A 26,975-nucleotide genomic window follows, 5' to 3' on the forward strand; every position below is an offset into this window, starting at 1 on the left:
ATAAATACATCGGCACAGACATTATAGTAAGTTTCACTACTGAACAATTCTGAAACTGCATGCCAATAGAAGTTGGGGCGAAATCCCAAATACTCTTTAAATGGACCTTTGCTAGTAGTCTAGGCAATTACATCTCATAAACTCATAAACCCATACACGGCATTAACTTCAAACAATATTCAGTAACAGTTATATGCTTAAACAGCACGTCATCCCAGATGCTCCTGTATTTGTCCAAAACAACTGAGGACACCAACTTTCAACAAAAACATTGCACATGCCCATTTCAGGAATGCAGTATTTTTCCCTCAGGGATGAGCCATAGGCTTTAATTTTAAGTCCTGCTTTCACAGCTATAAAGCTAGCCTGTTAACACACACACAAAAGGCTGCATTGTCCTGCGTTCACAAGCCTCTGTATAAGCCAGTGATTTATTTTATTAACACACTCTACCCATTCTCAGGTTAGGCTCTCTTTGAGGTGCAACTACAATAGCACAGGAGAAACCCTTCTGCTTTTCAGAGAGGAAAGCTGCATCAAGAGACTCCTACAAGAAGTCCTTACACAGAGGGTCTGTAAGTCAACCAAACAGTATCTGGAAGACTAAATCAATGCTCATTCTGCAGCTGTCTTTTTTGGAAAGCCTTCCTAAGCTTTCCAAGTCTTGCTTTTTAAATCAGCCAATCCATACTGAAAGTCCAAATACAGGCACCTGGTCTGGCTGTATCAGAATTGTGTCTTATTTAAAGAAAACCCACCACTACAGCCATTCCATTTACAGCTGATCAGCATGCTGCTACAGGGAGAGATGTAGAAGCTGGGTTTTTTTCCCCATAAACACACTGCACTATTCAAAAGTTTTCATGTTTAAATTTAATTAAAGAAAAAGGTCTCAAAGTGATTAAGCATGTCTGACTTCCAGCTTCATTTAATGGCACAAGCCAGTGCAGTAAATAGTAGAAAGCGAGCCCAGTTAGAATTTTATTTTAATTAAAAAAAAAAAAAAAAAAAGAGAAAACTCTCAAGATGTGAGGTCCTATTAAAAAAGTGGCTGCTCACTTGTAAACAGAATAAAAACATTAAGAACAGTTTCATACAGCTTAAACAAAACCACTTTTCTTAAGCAGTACAAGTAATGTTACAACACCATAAGGACACCAAAAGCAGAAAACAAAAAGTATGGCAGAAGAATCACATAACATTACTTACTAAAATGATGAATTATTTACATTGACTATTAATAGCTTGACATTTTTATTGCTCCAATGGTAGTGTGTTGACAAGTAAATGTAGTAAACTGTCATAGTGGGACAATAATAAACATGTATTTATGTTTTTGCATATGGAGTTTTGTACCTATCAAGGAAAGCATAGGAACTTTTTTTTTTATTTATCAAGACCACACCAGATTTAGCAAAAATGTTTTCTGTTTTAAAGTCACCCATCTACAACAGAATCCACACTTCCTAGACTTGTCTGTGCATGTCTTAGAACACTTTTTTTTCCTTCTATGGTAAAACTTCACAGATCCAAGTGGGGAATCAGTAGGTAAGAGCTTTGATGCTCTGCCAGTATTCTTTAATACTTCAGTACTCCTTAAATACAAAAGTTACTAGATACATATCCAAATATTTCCTAGATAAAAACTAGAAAGGAAAATTAGTGTCAACATGTTTATATGAAACATTCAAACACTGACTTGGTAGACTGTAACTGCTTTTAAAAATCTGCTGCAAACTCACACCACTGATTGTTACTAGTTCCCTTTTCTCCTTACTCTCTATGACGTTTTCTCTTTTGTTGGAACCAGTCAAGGCACTTTATCACTTCCACTACACTTTGCTAACATTTATCTCTGTTATATTGCTACAAATTCTTTCTCCAATTAAGAAGTATCCTCTATAAACTGGTTTGCCAATTCATGCTGACTCTTTATTGTCAAAAGTTAGATTTTTCAGTCTCGTGAGATGCAATGCTGAATGTTATTATGTTAAAGCAAAGGACAGGCAAGGCAAAAAGAACCTGTAGGCAGAAGTGCATGAGTTCACAGCAGTATTAACAGCTGCCTTTATCTTTAAGTGAGCTATGGAACCTGTGTCTTTCAGATGCAAATATAATACTGCGTGCTGGTTTTGCATTTTAATGCAAATTTATCTACTTATTAAAACATGAAGCTTACTGTAAATGGCAGTTTTGGCTCATACTCTTTACTTGCTGCTTTATGGCCACATATTTAAATGTCTATTAAAACACAGAAAGAGACCTTTTCATGGTTTGAAGACTATACAATTAACAATTAAGGACAAAGTAAAATGTACAGAATTTACAAACTTAAAATGTAAACTTTAAATACTAATATTCTGTGCTTAAGTGCCTGCAGTGCCTAGGAGAGACCCAGGGACAGACAATCTGTTGTGGGCAGAGCAGCCTGTGGCACTGGACGTGGCCAGGCCCACAGGAAGGGGATAAAGGTACAAGGGTGGGAAAGCAAAGCCAAGACCTTATTCTGCCTTGTATCTCTGGTCATACCCAGCACAGGGTGGCCAGGAAGCAGCCCAGAGAGACCAGGGGCTCCTCTAGCTCTGGGTGCTCTCACCTTGGCACAGCACTTCACAGAAACAAGATAAATCAGGTTGAGAAATTCTGAACTGAATACAATAAAGTCAGCACAGACTGAAGAGGAATTCTTTTAGCAGCAAGACTGAAGACTGACCAGCATCCACTGCTGGCAATGACTAGAACTCTCATTCGGCTTGCCTGTTCTCTCAGTTGGAAAAGAACATTTTGAAAATATAGTCACATAAAGAAGAAAATAAGAACCTGCTGAGTTTTCTTGAGTTTCTTACACAAAAAAAGGAAAATTACTAACAAAGTTCTGTCATAACAGTAAGAAACTTCCATTGTTTTGTTAATTAAGCTAAGCTTCCTTCATTTACTCCAGAAACTTCTTTGTAAGGGAAATACATAGAATTGGGTGTGCTATTTCAGTTTTGGTTTACAATGCATTTTTCTGCCATTAAGTATTTTTTCTGCTTCCAGTTAACACTCATCCTAAAAAAATAAATTGGAGAGAACACTTTGCTTGGCTCTGTAATAGAAGTCTGAATTGCAAGGTGTAGCTAATGTTAAATTCAAACAACACAGTCGGTTTTTATTCATTACTTTACAAATGCAATTACACAATTAGTTGTCACCAATCTACCAGTCAAATGAAACCTCTGCACTAAATATACAGATTTCAGAATCTGAAACATCAGTCTGTGATTGGAAACTACTGCAAGTGCTGGAGCCTTGACACTCCTCAGCTATACAGTAAGAAATTTGATTTGAAGTAACAACTTGCATAAAACTGGCCTTCTGTAAATACTGCATACAAGAAATCCGGCCTACTACAGTTATTAGAATGCAATGGTCTTAAATACTATATTTTAATACAATATTGCATACTGAAAAGATGCGAATACATTCAGAGGAAATCCCAAGTCACCCTGAAGCTGAAAAGCAACTTGGGATGATGTCACAAGGAGTCAAATTGCTGCAAAGAAATGCCTGGACACTTACAATGACATTCATCACAACTTGCAGATACTCAAGTCATCTACTGTTTTTTTCTCTGATTTCTTATTCTTAGTTAGGAAAGGGAGGGAACTTTCATTTTTTTATTTGCTTACTATTATCAACTGGTCCTGCTTAGGCCAGCCATTATAGGAAGTTTTTCTACAATTACTTCCCTTCCTGAGATCAGACAAACATGGAAGAATCCAAAGATACTTGTGAATTCCACAAGACATTTGTGGCTCTTCAGAGTGTGCCTGAATGCCAAAACACATACATGAAGCCTTTCAACTGATCCACTTCCTCCCATCAGCATATTTTGAAACACTACTCTGATTTAGATAAAATTTATTTCCACTGGAAAGGATGCCATGTCACTTGGCTGTTAAAATGTTGAAATATTATCACAATACAAAAATAATGTTACTTCAGCTTTGACTTGGCTGTTCCAAATTTTTCTCCCCAGTAATGAAAGTCTCCAATTATGAAACACATTTTTTCTTCATTTATAAACAAAACAAAACTTGACATCCATATATTCCTAACTTAGAAAGAGGCTTTAGGATATTTTCCTAACAGCAGCCACCATCTACCCCACAAATGCAACTTTTTCAAAGGTCAACAGTATTTAAGCTTCCTATTTCAGGTGCTACAAACAACACCTGAAATACTTAAAAAAAAAGACAGAAATGCATTTTTCATCCATTTACTAAACAAAGTGCAACTGAGCCCTACACATCTGATAGTATGTACAAACTCATTATGGCTTTACCATAAAACCAGGATGTGAATGGGTCTATACAATCAGAGAGATACTAGCAAACGTAATGAATAAAACGATGTCAGACTGTTGGCAATAGAATAAGAGCTATATTACATTCTGTAAACCTTGGCATACCACACTTTACATTAGCAAAGAGTCAATATTTACAAATCCATAGTGGGTAAAATAATTAACCCCCTAATGTAAATGATGATTTTGCAAAGTGCAGGACAAAACCAGTGCTGTTGATTCCAAGTCCTATGCAAGCAAGTTATACTAAGATCATTACTACAAGACGCTTACCTGGACATTTCTACTGAGGGTTAATAGGACTGCAACATTTAGAATGAAATATAGTATGACACAGCATTAGAATGCATGTTTGAGGACAGCAAATATAGAAATTAATAAGGCAGCATGCTCAGAACAAGTTTAAGCAGCACTGATGTTAGATCCCTAGTGGCAACTATATCAGTTATTGTTAATGTTAAAAATTCAGAGTGCAACATAGAAGCCTCATTTAACATAAAAAAATGTGCAAATTGTTCTCTTCTTAACAAAAGAAAGTAATATAGCAAGGAAGATATTTTTTAAGTCACAGCAAAGTAGACCATCTTCTTTCCAAAATCATCTACAAGGCACTAAGGGTAGAAAATGACAGGTAACATGAAAGACCAAATGCTGTTCCTCAGTCAGGTCGAAATATGGGATATTTTGGTAAGAACTCTATTAATATTACCTGTTGAAGAAGGGAAAAAGACAAGAACAAAACACAGTAACCAAGAAGTTCAAACCTTCAGCACAATTTCCATGCAACATTAGCTAGTACCTTAGACTAAATATACATGAGGTATTTTGTAAGGAGGGAATGTTTCCCAGAGTAACAAAGCCTAACTTTTTTGGGATGACTATCTCTCTTCAAGTCTACACAATCTTCACATCTATACATGAAAATGGATGTCAGAGTAGTAGGATCACCAAAATATTTAGAATTCTGTTTTCGTACATGGACTGTCTGTCCTGGTTAAATCTTTATGAAATTCAGAGCTGGCAAAAAAAAATAAAATATCCAGACAAAAACCCACTACTATAAAAATGTAATATTTCTGCACAAATAATTTGAATCAAAGTAATTATGAATACCAATGGAAAAGGTGGATAAGTGTTAAAGAACTATGGACTGGTGTGGGAATCACCTCAGTGCACCAAGTGTGCCTGTGGGTCTCCCTCATTACAAATGACAGACCGAAAGTGTACCTGCAGTACATGTGTAGAATTGTTATGAAGAGAAAACACATTTAGTGGTGACAGTTTCTAAGTCTCAATATATGCCATGGCTGCTCTTGTTAAAAGCATCCTTCATAGGTTCATGTCAAACACAACTGCACGTCCTTCTGAGAAATCTCAGACAGGCGACAGTCTAGTAAATTAAGGATTTTTTCTATACAACCAGTTATGTTGAATACTGAATAAGTAACAGAAGTAATACTTACATATTCCATCATATTGCTAGTTTCGCATTTCCTTTTACTCAGCTTCCAGTGCAAACCAAGCTAAGAAAATAATTATTGAAGGATTAATACATATCACAGCATTGTTTTGATTAGTAACATAATGAGCATTAGCAATATCAAATTATTAGGATCTAGAATACTTCAGATACAGGTTTAAGATCAGTATAAAGTAGGAAATTATAACAAGACTAAAATTTCTACATGCCAATTATGCAAAAATCCTTACTATTTTTAAAGCTGAAAAAAACAAGCACTCTAACTTTTCTTACCTTATGATATAGTCTGTTATTTTCCCATTCTAATAACTTCTGAATTGATCTTCTAGTCTAAAAAGTAAGTCAGAACTGTATTATAAATGGTTCAGAAGCCAGCCTCATCCAGAAGAATCTTACTATGGCATTTCTGGCTTAAGATTATTTTAAAATAAGTTAGTTTTATAAAAGTAGAATCAAGCAAAAGAAAAAGTATAAATGGAAGTTCTACCACTTCAACTCCACACTCCTCAGCATCAGATCTTCTTCAGAAAAAAAAAAAAAAACCCACAAGTTTTTTTGTTAATTTAGGACTGCAACATTTCCAGAATTAATTTACTTCATAAGAGAACCTTTTGAATTTAGCATTTTTACCTACCATAGCCAAGCCAACAAAAACAGAATCTCCCACATCCTCCTGGCCAGATCTGTACTCACTACAGGTGGTCTACTGACAATACATTAATTTATATATATGGACCTTCCAGATTTTGCTAATGTAATTATTATCTGAATCCTGAAAAAATCTCAACACCACAGAACTCCATCTCACAACAAACAGTGCCTGTATTTTCAACTCTTGGATATCAAAGTGCATGTAACCTTCATGTTTTGTTCTTTCCACAGTTGTGGGAGAGGAGGAGATTTTGGGAGTTTCAGTGATTCTTAAGGTCAAAAGAGACCACTGTGATGTTCTACTCTTGTTCCTGCATAGTATGCCATGAAATTCCATCCACCATTTTCTTTGCTAAAGCTAATAATGGTAGGTGCACTGCACCATCTCATTAAAAAAGATACAAAGCTATTCAATTCTGAGTCAAAGACTTAATAGTGGAGAATCCACCACTTCTTTGTAAATTTTTCTAGTGACAAAGCCATCCTTGGAATTCAAAAGTACACATTGTTTCCTGTTTCAGCTTAGTTTCATATTCCACCCTTTGGATCTCATAATGCCTTTTGTTGCTAGATGAGTGTATGAGGACTGGCTGGGCTGGAGTTAATTTTCTTCACAGCAGTTTGCATGGTGCTGTGTTTTAGCTACTGCTGAACAGCACTGACCAAAGGGATATCCCATGCCATGTAATGTCATGCTCAGCAATAAAACAGGAGGCTATTCTTTCCAAAGTACCCTACTGCCCAGAGACAGGCTGTGCTTCAGTCTCCTGGTGGGAGGTGGTGAGTGATTTGCCTTTGCATCACTTTGGTTTTCTTCCCTTTTTTTCCTTCACTTATTAAATTGTCTTTATCTCAACACATGAGTTTTTCTTAATTTTGCTCTTCCAATTCTCTTCCCCATCCTGCTCAGGGGGGATGGGGAGGAGTAAGTAAACTTAGTTGCTGGCCAGGTTCAACCCACCACAGGAGAAAATTAAGAACCATCTTACACTTGTGATTGTTAGAGTGATCAAATCTCTCTAATATATACACAGATATATACCCACAGAAGTAACATGATCTTCCCTACTTCTACTTGGTACATATTATTTATATCCTTGAGAATTACATTAATACTGCAACATCACATGGGCATTTATTTAGATTTTCACTAGCACAAGAATATTAAATATGGTTTTAAAACTGCAAATACTCCATCTGTGTATCTCAAGAATATTCCTCTGCAATAAGGACATGTACAAAAGCAGTTAAAATGAGCTAAAACAAGCCCTGTAACTTTTTAGTGATATAGGCTTCATCGACCAGCAGTTCAACAAGCTAACATATTATGCCTTTAGTGCATTTCATTTTAACCAAAAACTCAATGCCAGTCAATGCAACTGTTACTTCCTTGAGTAAGTTGGAAAGTTTGACAAAACACTTCTGTTTTATTTTCTCTGAAAAGCAATACCTATTCCTTGGTTTTGCTTTTGATTTGTTTCATTAAAGATCATAAACTCTCAAAATCCAGAAGTATTACTTTTTAACAGATTTTTACGTAAGATATTTTCCTATAATTAAATTGAGAAGCGTGAGAGGTTTTTTTTTCCCCCGAGTGCACTACATACTATTTACATTTGTGGATAAGATTTTATGGCTACAAGTCTCACAAACTATGTAGCTGCAAAGAATATCATTACACTGCACCTATGTATTTCCTAAACGTTTACTGCTGTGATAAATCACTTCTAAGTGTAAACCATAGAGGTAATTAAGATCATGTTTACCTGATATTGCTAAAGTGTTTTTCAGAATTATTACTTTGGACCTGATTACAAGAACTGTTAATTTTCTGTTGAAATAAATAAATAAATAAAATGGAAGTCTTTAAAACTCCCAAATAGAAAATGAATTTGCATTTGTTCTTAATAGAAACAGCACAGTAAAATATGTCAAATAAACCATAGCTCAGAAATGTTAATGGTAACTATCACATACAAAAAAGTGATTTTAATTTTAAAAAAATATTTATTCTGCGGTGTGAGTGTGTGAAGAGGAAAAGTTATTTTCACTCCAGTTCAGGCAGTCTTTGAAGGTCACTGTCCAGTTCTGCACTCATTTAATTCAATTCTTTGACCTTTAGACATCATGAAAATTTAGGTTATCATCCTGTTCTTTGAACTGAGATGGGATTAGCTATTCCTAAAAATACTAATTCAATTGGTAATTTGGTATCATTTACTTCAGTAAGAAACATCTTTTTTTATTTTCTAAGGAACAGAAATCACAATAGCTTTTTGCATGCAAGAGAGACCAAAAAAGGGGTCTGAAATGGAAATGATACTATTAAATGTAATTTAATGTCATCAGTAATTGCAAAATAAATAGAATAAGAAGAATGAAACATGTACTTACTCTTTTGTTAAGACAGACTACAGGCCACAGGCTACAGCCCAGTGTGCAGCAGCAGCACAGACAGCCACAAAGCAGCCATTTTACATTGACAGGGAGATTCTTTCTTAAACAGGCATTCACACGACTGATGCTGGTCTTGAATTCTTCTGGGGCAACCTGCAACAGAAATGCAGAACTTCAGTGGGAAGCAATTATGGGCGCATTTTCTCAGTAACTGCCTCTACAGATTAAAATGTAAATGAAACATAATACCATTATACAATAGGACCCCATCTTCTAAACCACTAGTCACCTAGTGATCATGAAAGTCACTTTCCTGTAACAAATTCATTTATGGTGCATGCTTTGTGAAAACTCGCATTAAAATTCTAAACATTGATTAGATGAACAGCCTCATCCTTAGTTATTGCACCATTAATAAATCAATTGTCCTGATAACATAGTGACCCCAAACAAAACTGGACAAAACTGGAAGGGGAACACGGCTGTACAAGATATGCACTGGCTACACTGATAAAAAACAAAACAAAACAAAACAACAGAATACTGACAGATAGTCTTGCTTCCAATGGAATGCGGGACAGCTTCATAGTAAAAACACTTGTTGTCACATAGAAAAAAAGAATAACATTGTCCAAATTAATTTCGTATCAATGGAAGTCTACACTGCATTTGGGTGAAGGTAGGCCTCTGTCCACAAATTAATTCCTGAAGTGGTCCTTATCAGCCTGGGGCCACAACTTCTCTTGTGGCTGCTTTCTAAAATATGAAAGCTGGGAAAGACATATATTGGATTATATTCAAGGCAAAGAAATGCATCTTGTACAGGGTTATGAATAAAGCCTAGATGTTGAACAACAACTTATTTAAATTGAGGAATATTCAACAGAGCTTACTCAAAATAGTATTTTCTATATGTTGCCAGTACAGAGTCACAGTGGAAAACCACATTTTCTATCAAAAATAAGCTACTTCCTCTGCTAACAGCATGTTTCTTATGAAAGAGAGCACTTACCTATTTACATACCCCAAATCCCTCATCTATCTACAGAATCTAAATAGGTTATATCTGACAAGTCAAATATGGATTTGTGGTACTGACTCCAAGATGGCACTCTTAATTGTAACACAATCCAGGATTCAAATGCACAAAGCAGAATAATCAGATCCAGCTTTGAAAGACTTGACCAGTCAGGTACAACAACTAAAAAAAAAAAAAAAAAGAAATCTTTCTTTACTACTCGCCATGTTGAAGAAAAAATTCGCTAGCATTAGTCTGCATACAAAGCTGTGCAACTACTACATAACCCTTCCCAACAAGCAAGCCCAACTGTTCATTTGATTCTGCAAACAAGGGCAACAACAACAAAAGCATTAATTTAATGACAAAGACTCCTTTCACCAAAGGAGCAAAACTATGGGACAGGAAATGGAGAGGACCTGATCCTGCTACCTCCGCCTATTCACAAGAGCTAAATTCAATAAAACATTGCAGGAAAGGGAGTAAATAAATACAACATCTGTTTCCTGGCCATTCAGATCATGCAGTATAGAGTCAGAGGTCATCTGGATTTGTACACAAGCCAGGCCTACAGTTAGTAATATAAGAACATAATTTAACACTGTGATTATTTTACTGCAGGAATTGATAAGTGTACAGAAAGTATTTCTTTTGCAATTATACAGGCACACACACACCCCTTCCCCCCATTAAACATATGGTCTTATAATTCTTTTTACATATACAAATGAAGCAAGTAAAAAAAAATTCTGTAGACTGATGGTAACATCAACATTTAAATATATTTTTACAATAGATGGTTTATAAAAAAAAAGAAAGAAAAAGAAAATGACAAAGAGAAACAGAGATCCTATGTATTGGGACATTTTCAACAAACAGAAAAAAAAATCACATTGTAATGTGGAAAACTAGCATGTACTTGCATGTATCTGAAACAGAAGGTTTTACAGATCTCTTTGCTAATGATGGCTCTTGTATTTAGGATGTAACAAATATCAGATGCACGTGACCAAGACAATTTCATCATCAGTGTGGGAAAATATTTTACAGTAAAGTACAACTGGGTTGGTTGTATGCAGTACAAGTAACGTTGTACAGCTTCTACAGCCAGACATGCTTCAAAGTAAATTGAGATCACATACATTAACAAACTAGCATTCTCAGCTCTTAAGGAAGTTTGTATGTTCCTAACATACATACAAATGTCACTTTCTTTGGTAAGTCTTTTGCAACTTATATGTATCATTCAGTTTGTCTGAAGGATAAAAATAGTTTTTTTCTTGACCCCATTAGTACTTTTGCAATGATTCCCACTAAGAAAAGAGAATGTTTCTTTTTCTATTAGCCACAAAGTTTACCTGGCCTTCACAACACGACACCCCAACCCCAAAATACAGCTGTACAAACCTACCAAAAACAATGGAACTGCACACTCTAGAATGTAGTTTAACATGAAGAAACCTTATCATCAGTGATAACATCCAACATGAAAAGAAGTCAACTAGATTTAGATCACAGCTGGCAGAAAAACTGGGGACCTAATAAGCAAGTACTGGGATGGTGAGATTCCCTATTTCTGCGCTACTTTTAAGGGAGTCACTGTTCACATCAGGTTAACAGTCTGATGCTACTTTCTAAGAACAGTGTTGAAGTACTCTCCTTCCTGTAGAGCACAGCACTGCCAATAGCTAAACTCAAAACCAACTTTGGATGCCACCAAGAAACAGAGAAAATATCTATTTCAGAAATTTCGGCATGATGTTTACCTTAATATAGTATTATGAAAGCACCACTACTAGCCGCTAATGTATCAAATACTTTCATGTAAAGGCAAACCTCTCAGCTGCAACATAAGATGAAATTACTTAAAATGGTGTTGGCTAACCCAAACTACTGCATGTATTCCTCTGTTTAAGAAATGTTATCACAATAAATATTTCTGTCAGCCAATGACATATCTTCATTTGAAACTAAAGGAACTGGTGACCAAAATAAACCTCATTTTGTGATAAACAGAAGCAAAACACAGTTTTGTTGCTCTCAGTTTACAGCTCAGTAAGAGTTAAACATTGTTATACTGTCACAAAGATCAAAATATCTGTAAATAAAATCACTGTTCCAAATGAAACAGTCACCAAATAATTTTCTTGATTTTATGTCATAATTTTGTCTTGCCTTTCTTGGAGGTACAGATATTGAAAGGTTAATGTGAAATGACTAATGTATTTGAAACAAATGGAGAATTAACAGCGCCTCCTGCACAGCAAAAGCTTCCTAAGAAACTCTAGATTTGAGTAATTTTGGAAACTCTCACCGTTTCTGACTTGGTCTTGAAAAGAATGAGATAAGTACATAGCTTCTGGCTGTGCAGTACACCTTGTAAAGAGACATTAGTTCCTTTTAGGTCTTTAAGGGAGGGGAAAAAAAAAACATTAAAGGAAAGGAGGGGGTGTCATAATATTTTACAACAGGATGCCAGAGAATCTACAAACACAGGAAGAAAGCAAGTAAAGCCCAGCAGGCCTGATCCTTCTCCTTCAATCATGATCACAAACCCTATCAATCACATGTTGCAACGGGATCACAATACCACGTTTTATGGCTTACATTTCCCTGTGTTGCACAGTAATCTCTGTATAGGAGCCTTATTGTTTTAAGATCAGGGCAGGAAACTCCACTTTTTTCCTTAAAGTTCACTAACTTCATAATTTTCTTGTCACCTGAAGCAGTGTGTGCTATTGTGTCATATATTATGGAGAGTATTTTGTTAAAAGCTTTTAAATGCTTGCTTTAAAATAATTAATAATCCTATAGAACTGTAGCATACAGAATTTAAATTTAGGCCAAAGTCCAATCACATTATTGAAAGTTAAATATTGCCTCTGTATTAAGTGTAGTCAAATCTTTTCTTAAAATATTCCATTGAAAAGAATGCACTGTTCAATAGCCTAAGCTCAGCTTTTATAAACCAGCTGAAGCTTGCATCTCATACCGAAAGATAAATATTAAGTCAACCTAGCTAAATCATCTAGGCCCAACATCTGACCTACCTGATATTTTCCTTTCCTTTACTGTTTTACTGTCTATGTTTTATCCTCACATATACACATTGACCTCTCCAAAAAAAGCAACAAACGTCTCAAATATTTAAGATGTAATTACATGCATCTTAGTTTGAGGCTAATTTACAATAACTATCCAGACTGGGAGACAAGGAGGTAGGGGAGATGGGTGAAGAAGAAGGGGTATTTCTGATATAAAAAAAGAAAACCAGCAGAAGGTTTACTATCATCATCATCTAGATGGTCAAACTGAGGGTCAGGAAGCTTAAGTAAATTCCTAAGACCACGCAGTGGCAAAAATCCAAAAAGTTAGTGCTTCTGGGTGAAAGGCATAGCTAGTTTTATCTATTTTGGATTTTTCTCATGCATTGGATAGATTTTAATCCTGTGTTTAAAAACCTAGATCTTCATCTGTGCTTATTAAAAAGAAAAACATTACCACAGAGAAATCTATCAACCCCACCTAATGGCTTCACCTTTTACACTCCATTAGCAGATGGGATATATTATTAATATCAATTCACAATGGACAACAAAGCCATTAAACGATGTTACACAGACATTCTGAATAAAGTATGACATTGCCTTATATTAGCTGTGTACTAATCCAAGTTCACAGTAAACATTTTAATCACAAATTGTTAATATAAGCAGTCACTATGCTATTCATAAATTGTGATTTCATAAAAAGTAAAAATTCATATTTTAAGCACAGTAAAAGTGGTGTATCAATAGACTATAATGCTTAATATTGTGAATTATTTATCAGGGTTATCTGAAGAAAACCCTCTTACCGGAAAAAACTGAGTTTTCATTTTCAATAGCGATAACAGTGATTGACTGCCACAATCAGAGGAAGAAGCAGATTACTTATTTCTTGCAATTCATGAAAGTATTAAAAACCAAAAAAACCACAACTGGTTTTATTGTCTTCATGGCAGCGTGTGGCAGGTAGTAAGAAGAAATGTGTTTACTATCTTATTTGATTGGTGTTTTCCCCTCACAAAAGGGAATTAATTTATTTTCAAAGTCTTCTTACTTAGAAAGCCCCTCAAATCCACTTATGAGAAAAAGATAACAGGATATCAAGATTCTCAACAGAAGCATACCTATATACAGCAAACCCCTGCTCATGTGATTTACATTCTCACTGACCACATCTATAGAACAAGGAGGGTAAATGCCAAGTAGAACAACTTCCTCTCTCTGCTAAATCACGTCCAAGCAGTCAAATGAACTTCAAATTAAACTCTTGGTCACTGTCTAAATTAACAAGAGGAGGACAATCAAGTGTAAAGTGTGACAGGCATTGATGCTCATATTAAAAAGTGTAGGCTGCGGGGGCTGGGTTTGGTTTGTTTTTTTAATACATACATATTTTAGAGAGGCAGAAAGAAGAAAAAATTACATAATCAAATGAAGTTTTAACATCTTCTGATAGGTATTTTCTGTAGGCTTATTTATAACAAACTACAACTTAACTAAAAGAACATAAAAATTATTACTTCCAAAAAGTATTCTGTGGCTCTTCAGTGATCAGAAGGAGCTTCACAGAAAAGAATAAACCTCAGACATGCAAAGTAGTAAAATGCAAATGGTATTATCACCAGCCCTCACACTAGACACTATGGAATCAGTAAGACTTTTCCTTTTGAGCTCATTGAGATTTTGAAGCAAGGCCAGAGTTTCCACGCAGTCTTTCAACAACAAAAAACTCCAAATAGTAACCTGCTTTTTAATTGCACTGCTGTCAAAAAATCTAGAGACAAATTCAAAGCAAGTATTTTATTCATTATACTCTGGGGTGAAAATGAAGGAGAAAAACCCCAGATGATTTCGCAGAACCAGGAGATGCCATCCAGCTGCATTGTAGCATATTGTTAATATGACTCAACAGCCACTGCAAGAGGCTGCAGAGGTAATGTAGCTGTATGGTATAACATTAGAGAAAGCACTAAGAGCCAAATAAAATTTTTCCTCACAAATTCTGGAAGAGATACACAAGGGGGATATTAATTGAAGCAAAATAAAAACACTAGAGAGTGACACAGCAGAAAGAAAAAAATCCAAAAGAGAAAGAATTCAAAATTTAAAAGTCTAAAAGAAATAAAACTATGAAAAGAATATAAAACCATAACCAAGAATTTTGTTACAAGATTTCATGAATTATTAGCTACAAATGAATATTTATTAAACTTGCATTTAGTAAGATGACAGAGAATGCAAGAGACACTGTCACCACTAATTTTCAGAACTAAACAACTATTGTATTTCTGAAAATGTATGAAAAACTTATTTTGTAGATTTGACACTATAATGTTTTGTTGCTTAAAGCTTCAGATAAAATAGATTCTCTTGTGGAGATCTGTCTGAATATAAACTCAAGGCTTGATAGACATATTGAGAGGTTCAGTATTTGAAATAATTTAATTCACAAAGGAGGTAGCACAAACTCCAGATATCTACAAAGCAAGGTTAAGTGAGTCTGGCTTTCACGTGGATTGCCTGCATGAAAACAGTATGATGCCATGTTGAGCTTTTCTGTGTTTGGAATGTCAATAACGATAGCAATCACTGCAAATCGTTTTTTCTTGTTTCAAAGTATACTGTAGGGACTGGTCATCAATCAGCTAGTTCATACAGGACAGAGTTAATTCAACAGTCTGCAGTGGAGTGCTGCCCTGCGCTGCACTGTGGATTCACAAGCATGTATCTGTAACACAGAAAACACTGGATGCACTGGATCTTTCCATTTAAAAGAACAGTTTAATCTCACACTTACCTTCCCTGTCAGAACAGAAGGAAATTCTGTATCAAACTTGTTGCTCAAGCCAAACCTTGAAAACAAAAGAGACAAACAAAATATATTCCACCTAACTTATTTTGTTTCCCTTAATAAAAAAAAAAAAATTAATAGATTTTGTATTTAAAAAAAAAACACCTATTAATTTTTTTTGCCCTTACATTTACATTATTTCATGAACTTTCAATCTAAGTTTATATGTCTCATTTATCATTCATAAGGTCATTTACAAGACAGAGATATATAGCTTGTTGCCTTACTTCAATACTTTCAAGTCACTAAAAGTGTAAAAATTCTTCTGTGATTGGATGGCAGTAAGTTTCAATCTTTGCTTTAAGAAACCTCCAGCTATTAAATTCCAGTTTTCTAGGTTCAATAATCCTTTTACTGCTAGTTTTTTACTCATGCAATTTATTCACATGCAACAGATAAAGCTAGCTATAAGGAACCCATTCATCATCACCTTAGAAATTTATAACCATATAGTTTTAAAAAATTGCTTTGAGCCGAGTTAAACTATCTCATGCAAAACATGTAAGAGCCACAAAGAACAGTTTTAAACCAACTATGAACTTCAGGAAAATTCAGTCTTAGGCATCACTGTGACTATTCTTCATTGAAATGTTATTGGGTTTGAGCAAGAGGTAAGTCTTCATTATAACCAGCAAAATCTACAGGGAGCTAGACTTTGCTTGTAAACCTGTGTTACCACTAGCTCGAAAACTAATGAACCAACTGAAATTTTCAAAAAGCTAGTGTTTGTGGAACAGCAAGATACCAGCAGTGCATGCTGACTTTTTAATTTTATTTAAAGCATCTAAGTAGGCAAGAAGTTAACTAAGCTCTGATGCTAAACCTGCTAGCTTCTCCAGAAGAACTCTCGTCTTCCATCCCCTCTACCGTAACTGAAATCTTTAACCTTTGCAATGCAGTACTTTACCAAAATAAAACAGCAGCTGGCCCCTCAGCCACAACCTTTACGTTTGAACAGAGCTTAATGTTAAGTTTGTCAAGTTAAATATACATCAAGGTTACTGTCAGCTCTGCTAATCTATCTCCTGAGTATTTCTGTTCAAAAAATAATGCTAAAAAAAAGGATCACAGCTGAAAAGGGGAGGCAGATATACAGTTGCTATTGTGGTATTTACTGTAGAAACAAACCTTATGGAGAGATAGTATTTGCTTTGAGTCAAACCAACACCCGGAGTACTCCTTACTGATCACTTGTACCAATACTAGTATTGCTGAAACGTCACCAGTCCCCTATTGTTATATAATACAGTCATACTCATGTGCACAGCATAATAATTCAGATATCCAAACTTGGCAGTGTAACTTGTTCAGAAATATACAAAAACGTAAAATAAACCTTAAAGAAGAGAGAAGCATAATAAATGAACTTGCCCTGTCTTTAGAAATCCAGTAAGCTAATTAAAATGTTTGTCAACAACACTGGTGAAGTCCAATCAAGTTCTTCAATGGCTAATTTAAGTTAGAGCCCTGGCTCTTGTGAAGGGCAGCATACTGGAGCACTACTTGTGTAAAAAGAGCACCCCCAAAGAGTAGGTCTTAATTGAAGTGTTTCTCAACCTTTGTCTCTTAAGATATTCTAAGCCCTACAACCAATTGCCACCTACTTGTGTGTTTCATTCAACATATTTCACTGAAGTTTCTAGACCTGAATGTGAGCAAACTGAACATCAGCAGGGCATGGGCTACTGCACATCCAAGTGAACTTTTTGTTATAAAAACAAACAGTAAACCCAGTAAGATTTCAGGCAAGCACAAAGGTTGCTAATGTAAATAAATTTCCATTCTCTCTGAATTTAATCTGCCAAGTCAGCCTCCACATTGTGTAGCTTTTCTTTTTAAACTGAAATCTTCCACATTTTGTTATACTATGTATTTATTTTTAAGGAAGCTTGAAGACCAATGCACTAGTCTTTTCAGCCTTTTTTTTTTAAAAAAAAAAAAACAACAGAAGAGACTAATGATACGAAGCACATACAGAAGCTTGTTCTGAGGAATATAGACTTTTTTGTGTATCAGCAATGAAACTACCTGAAATGATCACAAAGTTGTAGCAACTAGACAACATAATAAATGAACTACTGGAAAGTTCAGGTAATACTGCAGAATTACTCTACCTATATAGCAGACTAATTCCACTAAATCATGCCGAAGGTCCACTAGCCCAGAACACTGACTCTTACAGTGGCCAGTAACAAATGTTTAGGAAACAGGTAAAAAAAAAAAAAAGCAAACATGTACTAGCATTTCTGCAGAACACTCTTCTGACCTTCAATAATTCATAGTTCAAAACTTTCCTAACCCACGGGTAGTGTCTTTTATCTCATTGGTCACATATACTCATTAACATTACCACTGCACCACCAAGTTCCATAAGAAATAACCAGAAATTAATGCTTTCTGATTCAGATCTGTTAAGAATATAAGACCACAATATTACATTAAATTTGAAGACCGATAATTTCATTAAACATATTTAAAACCCCAAACTTTTATCAGTTGCCAAAACATTCCATTCAGTTATAACACAACCAAGAAACCTCAGTTACAGAAATGCACTGGCACCTGCAAATGGCTCAAATATAAAAGGTTTTGACTATACTGAAAACAGGACTATGTTACATTATACTAAGTTTAGTCAGCATCACTGATGGCCTTTAGCACAGTTTTACTGAAGTGTCTCTAGAAGTTTTATAAACTATCCTTGTGATTATTTACCACATAGTTCAGAAACATTAAACTCCTATTAGATGGGGTGGGGGAATTAGAGAACCAATTTTTTTTTTTTTTTTTTTTTCCAGAAATGTTAACACAGCATGTTACATAGTTCTACAGCTTTGCAAGCAACTTTGTAAAAGTAGCAAAATGTTATTAGAATACTTAATGTAAAAAAAGTTGAGACCTAAAATCTTGGTTAAGAGGTAAGTAATGTCATTAGACCTTCTACAATAGACTAATGATCTAGCATGATTTGGCCTATGAAGTCTTCTAAAATTCAGTATATTTAAAAATAGCTATGTAAAATAAATTCCAGTACCTGTCCTTTAAATCATTTAAAACATCAGTTGGTGGCAACTTATTTCTGGGCTAGTTTACTGGCTCTTCAGTGAAAGCTGCCCAAGATCTAACATTTAGAAATTCAGGTAAGTCACCCATATACTTCAGTTGCAATTTTCTCACTGGATGACAGATACCTCTAAAAGCAAGGTACTGTTTCATGTAGGCAACAACACTGGAACAGAACTAGGATGCCCTCACTTTCTAGTTCTTCTGTCTCTCTTTCCCTGTTTTAATGTATGGCATCAGACAAGTCCCATCACCTCATTTGTCCCCATTTGTAAAGTGGAGAGAATGCAACTTCTCATAGGGAGCTGTAATAAGGTATGCAAGATCTGTCAAAATTAAAGACTGAAACAAACACCCTGAATCATCAGTTGTAAAGCCCACCTGCAACTGGTATCACATTACGAAATTCTTTCCCTTAGTTTACAAAGCACAAGGAAGTAAGGTTTCCTATCCCCAGAACCAAAACAGGACAATTTTGGAAAACACCTTCTCATATCTAGACGAGACATATTTAGAGGTGCTTTATGATTTGTTTTTTTTCCTTTCGACTTAAATAGCACTTCATTCTCATTTATCCCACTGCTGTATTTATAGATAGTAATCAGTCTTACTAGACTACCCAAGCTAAACCCGTTTAGTCAACTCTCATACAATAGCCTCTCCAGCCTCCTTTCAGCATGTCTCCTTTCCCCACTCCTAATCCAGGTTATGTTTAACCTACCTTGAACAGATGAATTCGATTCTACATACTATTCTTTATGAGGTACCATCTAAGCTTTATCCAGCATGACAAAATAAAGATGACATTCATCAAGAGCCCTGAGCTGAAACCTCCTTGAATACTTAACATTCCTCTTCCTAGTCGAAGAGCTTTTCCTATGAAGCCAACAGAACTACTGAAGAGCATCCTTAGCCATGGATGATATTTTGGAAAACAAAGTTTTTGATAACTGGTGGAAGGCTGAGGTAACTTATTACTTTAAATATGTAGAATCTACAATTTTAAACATGTGGAAGATAAACTAATATCAGACAATAATCCAATGTCATCTTATCACAACTGGGAGCACCTGGCTCTTCCCCGTCTCCCCTAATTGATGACAATACGCTTTTCACTACCACCTGGATTGTGGATCCCTGGGGCACTCCCATAATGGAATAACAAAAGTTAACTTGCATCCAGAACTAGGGGGTTTGCAGACTTAAGCAGGAATCAAAGGCTGCATACTAAGGGAAAAAATATGCTTAATGGCTATTTCGTTTCGTCATTACTATCCATGCACATGGACTTAATGATATAGAAAAGTTATATCAGATAAATAAGAACTTATAACCAAGTTAAGAGTTTGTTTACTGTTTTGTTTTTGAAAGTTACTGCCATTTCTTTGGTAAGCATATGACTCAGATTCACTAAAAATGTTTACGTTGAGATATTTGGACACACCAACCAGAGTCATGCTGACTATGCAAGAAACAGTGAACAATGGGTTTATAACTCACTAAAATGGAACTTCAGAAGCAAAGAAAAAGGCATTTACTAGGTACTAGTAATTTCTATGTGCTAAAATTCAAAAGCTCTTTGAAAACAGTATGACTGATAACTAATTTTTTCAAGTATGAGTGAAAGAGCATCGAACAAGATGAGCATAAATGTTGCTAACCACTTTCACATACATTCTCTCTCACTCTGAGTAAAATAAAAATAAATACACTTTACATGATCAGGCTTACCACGCACAGGGGTAAAAGGGTTAGCAAAACAGTCAGTGGAGAAAGCAAGGTCCTGCTAAAAATCCTTGGATTCTTAGAATTTATATTTAGTACTGCTGGATACTGCAGTAGAACTCCTATTAGGGTCAGCAGCTCACTGAGAAGGTCATAAGAATAAAAGCTCTCATGCAGGAAACTAGTATATAGTTTGAATCTACTAACTTGGGAGTTTTATAAGAGGACTGTACATGAAAAGCTGGACCAGAAGATGACACTGGAATTAGAGAATTATCCCTTCTCTGTACACCAAAAGTATCCAAGAAGGCCAGCATCAGATGAGGAACAGAAAGCACCTGGAACAAAAATCCAAGGAAAACAATGGCTTTTTTAAAAATAAAGTTTTCTTCTTCTTTTTTTTTTTTTTTTTTTTTTTGAGTGACTTGTCAGGACAGTAATTTTTATCAGCAACATTACAGAAAGGTTCAGAAAACAAACACAAGTTTTACTTGATGATGTATCTCACTTTAGTAACTAGAGCAGGCTGCTTCTGGAAGCCAACTGATTTCAAAAGCAGCAGATCTATGTGATCAAAAAATGACAGAATTTTAGAGCTGATACATACTAACCAGAAACTCTTTAGGAAGCAAAATATTCCCCATTTAATATGGAGGTTAGGATTACATACTACAGTGTCCAGTGTTTATTTGCATTTTATTGATAACATACACTAACTGTTTTTATTAATATAAGGAGATTTTTTAAATGGACCATGAACTGATAAAAGCTGCCTTCTATTCAGGCAGGTATACTTCTTACAGGAAGAAAGCTGGGAGGAGTGGAAGAAAGAGAAAATACAGTAGATGGTAATTCAGTTCGGGTAGTTACAAGGACACGTATGCTAGCTCATGATTTCCACATCACTTACAAGTATTGCTTTCTTTTGATGTAGACATCACTAGTTGACAAGGGTTCTTGGAGATGCTCCTGCCCATCCCCAAAAGATGCTGGAGCCAAGGATCTTTAAGGAACATTGCTAATACACAAAAAGCATCACAGCAGACAAAGCAAATAAGTGTATAACACTGTTTCTAGCTTAGCATTTAAAACCAAGTAACTAATAAGATGGGTATGTGGTAATCTGATCATTTTGCTTGTGTTACACCCCTCCTTTAGTCAGGCCACATGCTATTTGGGGTCAGGACAGAAAGAAATTCCATCAACACAAGCAAGTACACTGCGGTGCAGCAGAGCAACTATCCACTGGCACTAGCTCAATGCAAACCTGATTTAGACTTACATGACGGACACAGTATCAAATCCAACATTAGGATGAGAGAGCCTTCCCCACCCAGTGTTTTTGCTGCAGATAGCTACATCACACTGCACCTATTTACAGAGAGAAATGTGTGTTCTTTTATGCAATCCAAAGACAGACTCAAAGCAACACAAGCTAGATGGATCTCCAGAATACAAAAATTTCAATACCTCCTTCCCTGACATGAAAATGACTGTAACAACCAACAACTTGTTATGGGTGTACTTGTTTGCTCATCTTCTGATCCAACTGTTTAAATGACTAGCAAACATTCTGGCTCATGTTGCATTCTAACCATAAAAAAATTAAACCAAACTTGCAACTAAGTTTGGAGTAGATAAACTACAACGCAGCCGTGTGCCTCCTCCGCAGTGCAGTGTGGGGGCTCCATGGCTCATCTGAGACAAGGTAGGGTCATAGTGAAATTGTTTGAACAGACTGCTCATCCTCACATGGTGTGGCGTTTACTTTTTATCTAACAGATTGTTCGGAAAAAGAAGTACGCCCAGGGCTGTCAGGGCTGATTAGCTGCTGCTTCTGCACCGAACAGGCAAATGAACTTCAGGTGTTCATTCATGACTTTGGGTTGCCTCGAGCTACTGGAAAATACAAAGTTTCCCATTTTAACACGTTAAAAGCAAAACTCCTCTCACAAAACAGGTGACGGAGGGGGTGGAAAGGGAGCAGGGCTGCAGATCACGGTAACGCGGGCAGCTCGCCTCCACGGGGCAGAGGGAGGCTGGGGACAAAAAGGGATAGGACACAGTCCTCGCATCCTCACCCCCTCCCGGCACCGCCAACGGGCAACCGTGCCCCGGCAGGACGGTGCCGCCAGCAGCCCGGTGCTCCCGCCCGGCCGCTGCCGCCGCCCCCGCCCCGCCACACCGGCCTGTCACGCTGCCTCGTGCCCGCCGCCAGCCCCCACTCCTTACACGGTGATGTGCCCGGCGCCCCGTACCGCTACGGGATCCGGCGCATCGCGGGGCCGGGGCAGCTCCTGGCTCCGCACCACAGGCTCGGACTCCTCCTCCTCCTCCTCCTCCTCCAGTTCATAGATAGTGTCGAAGTCCGCCATATTGGGGAGTAGTACGCTCATCTCAACCCCTCCCCCCGCGCGGCCTCGCCACGCGCCTGCGCACTGCGCGCGGGGGGGGCGGAGCCCCGTGCGCCGCCGGCGGCGGGAGGCCGGCGCGCACGCGCAGTGGGGCCCGAGGCGGCGTGTGCGCGCGCGCCGCTGTGAAGGGGCGTGAGGGGGCAGGGGGGCGCCTCGCCCCGCGGGGCGGCCGGGAGGCGGTCGGGCTGCCCGCCCGCGGCGGAGGGGACGTGGGTATCCCCCGCCGCCGCCGCCTCTGGGAGGTGGTGCCCGCGGGGCCTTAGCCGGGCCCCGCCGAGAGCAGGCTGCTGCTTGCTGCTGCCGTCGCGCCTCAGGTGCGCGCGCCCCTTCCCGCCGCAGCGCGCCCGGGGTGGTGTTCGCGAGGGGCTGCTGAGGGAGGCAGGGAGGGGGCGTCCCGCCCGGCTGCCGGCGCGGCAGGCGGCACTTCCTCTCGGCTTTACCCCCGTGCCAGGTGTATTGCTGTGGCGTCTTCAGTAAAAACATCCGGGTGGCTACCTTCCCCTTGTCACTTGCCAGCTTTAGTAGCCTGCTTGCTTAGGTGTTACCCGGGCCGCGCACCGGGGGTGCGGGGTTGTAGGCAGGGAGCTGCGCGGAGGCTGAGGTGAAAGAAGAGGGGGCGATTTTAACGGCGAGGCCAGCGGTTGTTGAATTTTCCTGAGGGTTTAGGTAATTGTCCTGGGCTTGTTGGTCGGTTTGGAAATCGAGTTGAGTCCTGAAGGGTAATGGGGTGGTGAGAGGGAAGCAAATCCACATAGGAGTCCCAAAATTGGAGAAGAGAAATATTGGGATACTTGAGAGGAGAGGAATGCCCCCCCCCCCCCCCCCCCCCTTGGTGTAGTAATTATTGAGGTAATGTTAAGCACTCTATTAGTCACCTACTGCAAACGTGAGCCAAAAAAGCCATTAATAACACCAAATAGAAGAATCAAATAAAATTCTGAGAGGGTTTTTGTGTGGTTGGTTGGTTGTTTTTTTGTTGTTGCTGTTGTTAAAATTTTGGTGTGTTTGTTTTGTTTTATTATTACTGTAGCTACTGTAAAGTGATGTGTTTGGTCCCTTGTGTGGCCAAATCTGAATTTCTGACCCACAGCTACTTTAAGGAAGGGACCTCCACCTCTTAAAAGAATGGATCTCTATCCCTGTCATTCTGGGAAAATACTTCCCTCCTAAATTGTTTTTGCTGTTTTTCAGGACTTTCTAGACTGCAGCAAAATGCAGTGGCCTTGATCGTGAAAATTTTTGCAACTGCTGAAAGCAAAATTGGATGAGCTATGGTTTTATCAGTGCCACGTACTCTTGCTTCAGCACATTATCCATCTTATTTGGAGTTGCAGGTAAATCCCATTCTAATGACTTGAGAAAAAAAATCATAACTAAGGGACAAGATATTATTATAAAATGAAATTAAAATATATGTTCTATGTTCTGTTTTTGTCAAAATAATTTTTTCTTGCTTAATAATGAATATTGTGGATAAATTGCTGAGAAAGTAAGTCTGGAACAGAACATATCTCACTGTCATTGACCAAATATAAAAAGATGTCCTATTTAGAAATATGTCCAAAAAGTGGAAATAATTCTGTAATTGAGGATCTAATATTTCTTCCACTCATCTTCATTTGTATATACATGATTGCCATTCATAACCCATGGAAAGAAAGTCTTGAAACCACTGAAATAAAGTTATATATGGGGTTACTAATAAAGTACTGGCCTTTATTTTACTCTCAGTTAAATTCACAGTGTCTGATTTAACTGATGTGAAAGTCAAAATGGTAAAACTTGTAATCAGAGCTGAGAACACTTTAAAAAAGGATAGGTCTGATGCAGTGCACTGACATTACAGGCTTCAGTATTTAGTTGAGATTATCTTGGCAGCTTTGGTGAACCATCCATGAGAAAAGTAATTGTATTTAAAATATAACTGCAGGGGATGTAACCTGCTGTCCTTTTGGCAAGCATTTCCTGTGAGAGTGCGCTCAGTGCAAGCCCTTGGGTTCAGGACTGTGTTCTGTTGCTGAGCAGAAGTCAGACAGCTCTGGGGCTACTTCAGAGCAACCCATGGAACACGTTCTTAGTTTATTATGGAAGCATTTGCCAGCACTGTCCCTGCAGAACGCAGAATAAAATAGTGATAACATAATTGCTTTATCTTCTTCATGGTGCTACAATACTTACTGTTTTCTTAAAGCTTTGTATGACCACTGATTTTTATAAACCTTGCAGTAATATTTCTATTTCTTAGCATAATTTAAACTCACAAGTGAAGAGTTTTTGCAGGTGCTTCCCTACTCAAAGGAGTAATTTGAATAGAGGGCCACAGGTAGGGTTTCTGCCTCTTGCCAAGATATGAAATGTGTTGTCTTGAATAACTAGGTGAAAGCATGTTTGTAAAGATATTTCCTATCTTTTTATGTGTTTAACTAACTGTCAGTTTCTGTATTTCTTGATTATCATAATTGTTTCGTCTGGACTGTGGTCTGGCAATACTCCCATTAATGGAGTTGTGAGTACATTAGTAGCAAAGACTTCCTGATGACTTGTGACAGCATCTCTGTAACCTTATGAATTGAGAGATCCTGTCCCTATCTGCTATAAGTCTGTGTGGTTTTGTGTGTTATGTGTATTTTTATAAAACTAAAATGACACTGGTGGCAAGTCCCTTGATAAAAAGTATTTTGGTTTTAGAATACTTTTCTATAAAATTGTCTCACTGCTGAAACTAAGCTGCTCTGAGATGAGGGATGCCTGAGAGCTTAATGACCAGTTAAATGATAAAACCCAAAAGACAGTGATAAACACAACCCTTATAACAGGGAAAGATTACTAATGAAATCCAACAGCCTTAAGTGCTGTTCAACATAATTATAAATTATTTGGAATAAGAGGGTGACAGTTTGCCACTGAGATGTCTCACTGTCTTTTGGCAAAACTCGCTCCATGCTGCACAGAGCTAGGGAGCGTGAGGGAGTTTAACCCCGTTTCAACCTTGTCTGGCAATTACACATCTTGCTCTGCATAATGCTTGGATACGTAAGGGAAAAAGGTAAACCATGGGAACAGGCAATTACAGGAGGCTAAGGAGCAGTCCACAGCCTGCTTAAGTGAATAAGTGAGAGCAAAAGAGGCAACTTGGGAGGGTTGTAGTCTGGGATTTCACATGGTCATGGCACTGTGCCCTCCTGGCATCATCCAGCTTTCACTGGAATACGCTTCTGCAGTGCCTTGGGATGTGGATCCAGCCCTTTAAGAAGATTTGTGCTGGATTTTTTTAGAGTGCTCAGGACCCCCCTGGATGCTGTGAAACCAACCCTGCTTCCTGTTCCGTGCATATGTTCAGTTTTGTTCAAATAAAAAGCTGTTGAAAATTTTAGAAGGATGAAACAAAATGAGAGACAAGCAGTATGTGTAATATAAAGTGACATAGAGAAACTTGTACTTGTCTCCAAGGATTTTAACTTAAACATTAGAAATGACGATGAGATGCAGGTGGTAGGGAAGGGTGTGGCAAACAGGGAGATTCAGCAGCAGTATCATGCATGTGTAATTGGAAAGCCAACATTTTAATGCAGCTGGCTTTCTAATTTAATAAATAAGCTAATGCTACCGACACTTAAATGGACAGAAGTGAATATTTGGTGGAATTAAGGCATGAATTCTGTTAGGTACTGAAACAGGTGGTAAAATAATTTGCTGAATTGAAGTGTAAAACGAGAAACTGTAGAGTGTTGGCATAATGTACTGTATGACCTCTTTATAATGAGTGTCTGGGGCATTAGCAAATCAAGAAAGGAAGTCTCTGTAATTGAAAAAGATGCTTTGCTATACTAGCTTCATATTTAATGTCTTATGCTTTTTAATTAATAGGCTGAAGTCAAAGTTCAGCTGAAGTAGACTTTTAATTTTTTTGGTGGGTTCTCTTCTAGTAGGAATGATGCCTGTCTGGGTGAAAATAGACCTTTTGTAACCCATATCGGTATT

General features: G+C 37.5%; 1 protein-coding gene across 1 annotated transcript; it reads right to left on the bottom strand.

Moving 5' to 3' along the window:
* Positions 1–24: 24 nt before the first annotated feature.
* Positions 25–22,976, bottom strand: CHIC1 (cysteine rich hydrophobic domain 1). Its single transcript, XM_074915399.1, has 6 exons — positions 22,813–22,976; positions 15,739–15,793; positions 8,874–9,029; positions 6,102–6,158; positions 5,812–5,871; positions 25–5,057 (listed from the first exon to the last, which is right to left on the bottom strand). Exons 1-6 carry the CDS (start codon positions 22,974–22,976, stop codon positions 5,007–5,009), a joined length of 543 nt encoding a protein of 180 aa, XP_074771500.1. The 3' UTR covers positions 25–5,006.
* Between the last annotated feature and the right edge of the window lie 3,999 nt (positions 22,977–26,975).

Source organism: Athene noctua, chromosome 11, assembly GCF_965140245.1.
Source record: "Athene noctua chromosome 11, bAthNoc1.hap1.1, whole genome shotgun sequence".
NCBI classification, from domain to species: domain Eukaryota; kingdom Metazoa; phylum Chordata; class Aves; order Strigiformes; family Strigidae; genus Athene; species Athene noctua.

Coding starts and splice junctions, on each gene's coding strand:
- CHIC1 (XM_074915399.1), bottom strand. CDS start 22,976: ATGAGCGTACTACTCCCCAATATGGCGGACTTCGACACTATCTATGAA. Junction 6,159..8,873: donor TAGTCTGTCTTAACAAAAGA/GTAAGTACATGT, acceptor CTTACTTTTTAG/ACTAGAAGATCAATTCAGAA. Junction 5,872..6,101: donor ATAACAGACTATATCATAAG/GTAAGAAAAGTT, acceptor TTATTTTCTTAG/CTTGGTTTGCACTGGAAGCT.